We start from the raw sequence: 2,899 nt of genomic DNA on the forward strand, positions 1-2,899 counted from the left end.
CAAAGTTTCCACTTTTTCCTCACAGTTTAACTGTAAAACAATTTTTAAAAAAGTGAATATTAAGAGAGAAAAGAAGCTCAGAGGCTTTTAATGTCATGTAAAAGTAAATTACTTTTTAAAACATTGTCCTCCACGTCTGGAGAGGATTTAACTCTTTACTTAGTTCCCACACAGTTAATATCTGCTTTTTAAAACCTATTATTATTATTATTATTATTATTATTATTATTATTATTATTATATTTTTTCTATAATCATGATCTTTTTCTGAAACTCTGTTATAGATGTCATGTGCATAATTTGTAGAATAAAATAATTGTTTAAAACGTTGTGTTGGATGTTAAAAATAAGACTTTATTTAATAATCACTGAATAAATCATGTAAAATATATAAATGAACCAATGAAACAATGAGAGGATTTTTAAAACCCTCATTATTATGAAGCGTTATTGCATCATTCTTTAATTATAAGAGTTTTAAAGTGATTTTTTAACAGGACATTTGGTGACAACACTGTTATAAAAAGTGTTATTATGAAGAAATAAAAGTGTCTTCAGAAGACTGAAAATGAAAAACCAAATTATAATGAAATCATGAGACAAACTCCAATAAAGATGTTAACATGAAACATGAAATATTTCATATATTTAATATTGAACACTGACGGGCTCCAAGCTCGAAGATGATGATCCTCTTAATAAACTGTTTAAAGGGTTTGAGATGAAGATCAAAAGAAAGACGAAAAACACAAAAACTTGACAATTCATGTTGTTTATTTCTTGTAAAGTGAACTCGTCTCCTGTTTGGGGATGAAAATCGAGTCCTCATAATGTAAACGATCAAACGTTAGGGCGAAGACTTGGTTTAAGGTGAAGACGAAGGTGAGGATGAGTCTTCAAGGAAATGAATGTGAATGAATGAAATGTGTTCTGATGTGATGGAAACATGAGAGTGTGTCTGTGTTGGTTAACCTGCTTTATAAAGACCATGACAGAGTCCTGCAGCAGAAATAGAACAAAGCTGAGATGTGTTGGCATGTGACAGCAGGCCGCAGGAATACCAGCCGGGCTGCATTTAGACGCTGACACACACACACACACACACACACACACACACACACACACTTGCAGGAATGCTGCTGGAACTTTCCGGCGGGTGTGTGTGTGTGTATATAAACAGCAGGGAGGCCGAACATCAGACAGACAGACAGACAGACTCCAGACTGATCTGAAACCAGACCACCACCACCACCAGCAGCAGCAGCAGCAGCAGAAGCAGGATGTTGTGTCCCAGCGTCTTCCAGCCGTCCCCCGTCACCATGAGGCCTTTCATGGACCTGCACTGGCCCGTCCGCAGCCTGTGGCCCGAGACCCGGCCGCTCTTCTACCACATCGAGCAGGAGATGATCCGCCACATGCAGGAGATGAGGCAGAGCATGGAGTACATGGAGAGGCTGCACCAGAAGATCTTCGAGGAGATCGACCAGACCTCCTCCTCCTCTACGGGGGTCTTCAAGCCCATCGCCTTCGAGGATCTGGGCCAGAACGGGAGCAGCTTCGCCCTCAGCCTGGACACTAAAGAGTTCTCCCCGGAGGAGCTGTCAGTCAAACAGGTGGGCAGGAAGCTGAGGGTGAGCGGCAGGACGGAGAAGAAGCAGGACGACGGGAAGGGCTCCTACTCCTACAGGTGTCAGGAGTTCAGGCAGGAGTTCGACCTGCCGGACGGCGTCCAGCCCGACGCCGTCTCCTGCTCGCTGGTGGGCGGCCGGCTGCAGATCCAGGCGCCGAGGGAGAAAGCGGCCGGCGACGGGAAGGAGAGAGTCGTCCCCATCAGCGTCACCTCGGCCCCGGCCATCACATCCTCCACCACCTCCACCTCCACCTCCTCCTCCTCCCCGACCTGCGGGGGGCCGGAGAGGAGCGGCTCCTCCTCCTCAGAGAGCTGCCCCGCTGAGAAAAACTGAACTGCAGACACAGAGTGAAACATCTCATCTATTCAAACACCTTCGTTGTCTCAGTGTGGCGTTGTTGTAATCTGATGCACTTTGATTTTTAACTGTTTATAATAAACTTAGAACTGTTTCATGTGATGTTTCAACTTTTCTTTATTTTGGTGTCACTCTGTGGTTTCCTGTCCGTCACGTGACGCATGAGACGACTAACCGTGTTTAGTTTTTTCTAATAACTATGACTTCATGTCAAAAATATAACAAACAGTCTCATGTTTTAATGACTGCTTACCAACAATGTCGCCTGATGACCTTTATGATTCTGCATGTTTAGAAACTATTTCAATAACGTTTCCATTTTATTATTTAGAGCAACGTGTATTAATGTCCCCGACAACAATAGATTAACATATTTATGACTGATCTCATTATTATAAGTCTCATAATTACAACATGTTGAAATACTGTTATGTTTATGTTGTGTAAATTATAAGAAATATTTTTATAATTGTGAGATACTAATTATGCATCAAAATAAGTCCTCGAACTACATTCGATCACGGACATAAACTGTTTTGAACTTAAAACTTGATCATCAGCTGATTACAGTCGTCCAATCAAAGCTTCATGTTAAAATATGTGTGTGAGTGATATGAAAGATACCAGGATATAAAGAGTTTAGAGATTCGTGTCTTTTTCAAAATAACTTTTCCAAAACCAAAAATACTAAAGAAATTAATTAAGCTGAGTTTGTTTGTCTGTTCTTAGTTACTCATGTTAGCATGCCCGGCTAACTAGCTTACTACCTACAGTAGCAGACTTGTGTTTCCTCCAAGGCTAAGAGTTAGCATCATTAGCTAACTCCATTATTTTGTGGGATTACAAGTTATGTTAGAAAAAGTCACATTCAGGACTGGAACATCCACTGCGCGGGATCAGAGTTAAGCTAA

The 2,899-nt window shown here is 41.3% G+C and overlaps 1 protein-coding gene across 1 annotated transcript; it reads left to right on the plus strand.

Moving 5' to 3' along the window:
* The first annotated feature begins 1,189 nt into the window (after window positions 1-1,189).
* LOC122995137 (heat shock protein beta-11-like) lies at window positions 1,190-2,085 on the plus strand. The gene has a single exon (XM_044370165.1). The coding sequence runs from the start codon at window positions 1,281-1,283 to the stop codon at window positions 1,962-1,964; it is 684 nt and encodes a 227-aa protein (XP_044226100.1). The 5' UTR covers window positions 1,190-1,280; the 3' UTR covers window positions 1,965-2,085.
* Window positions 2,086-2,899: the final 814 nt, after the last annotated feature.

This window comes from Thunnus albacares, chromosome 13, assembly GCF_914725855.1.
Source record: "Thunnus albacares chromosome 13, fThuAlb1.1, whole genome shotgun sequence".
NCBI classification, from domain to species: Eukaryota; Metazoa; Chordata; class Actinopteri; order Scombriformes; family Scombridae; genus Thunnus; species Thunnus albacares.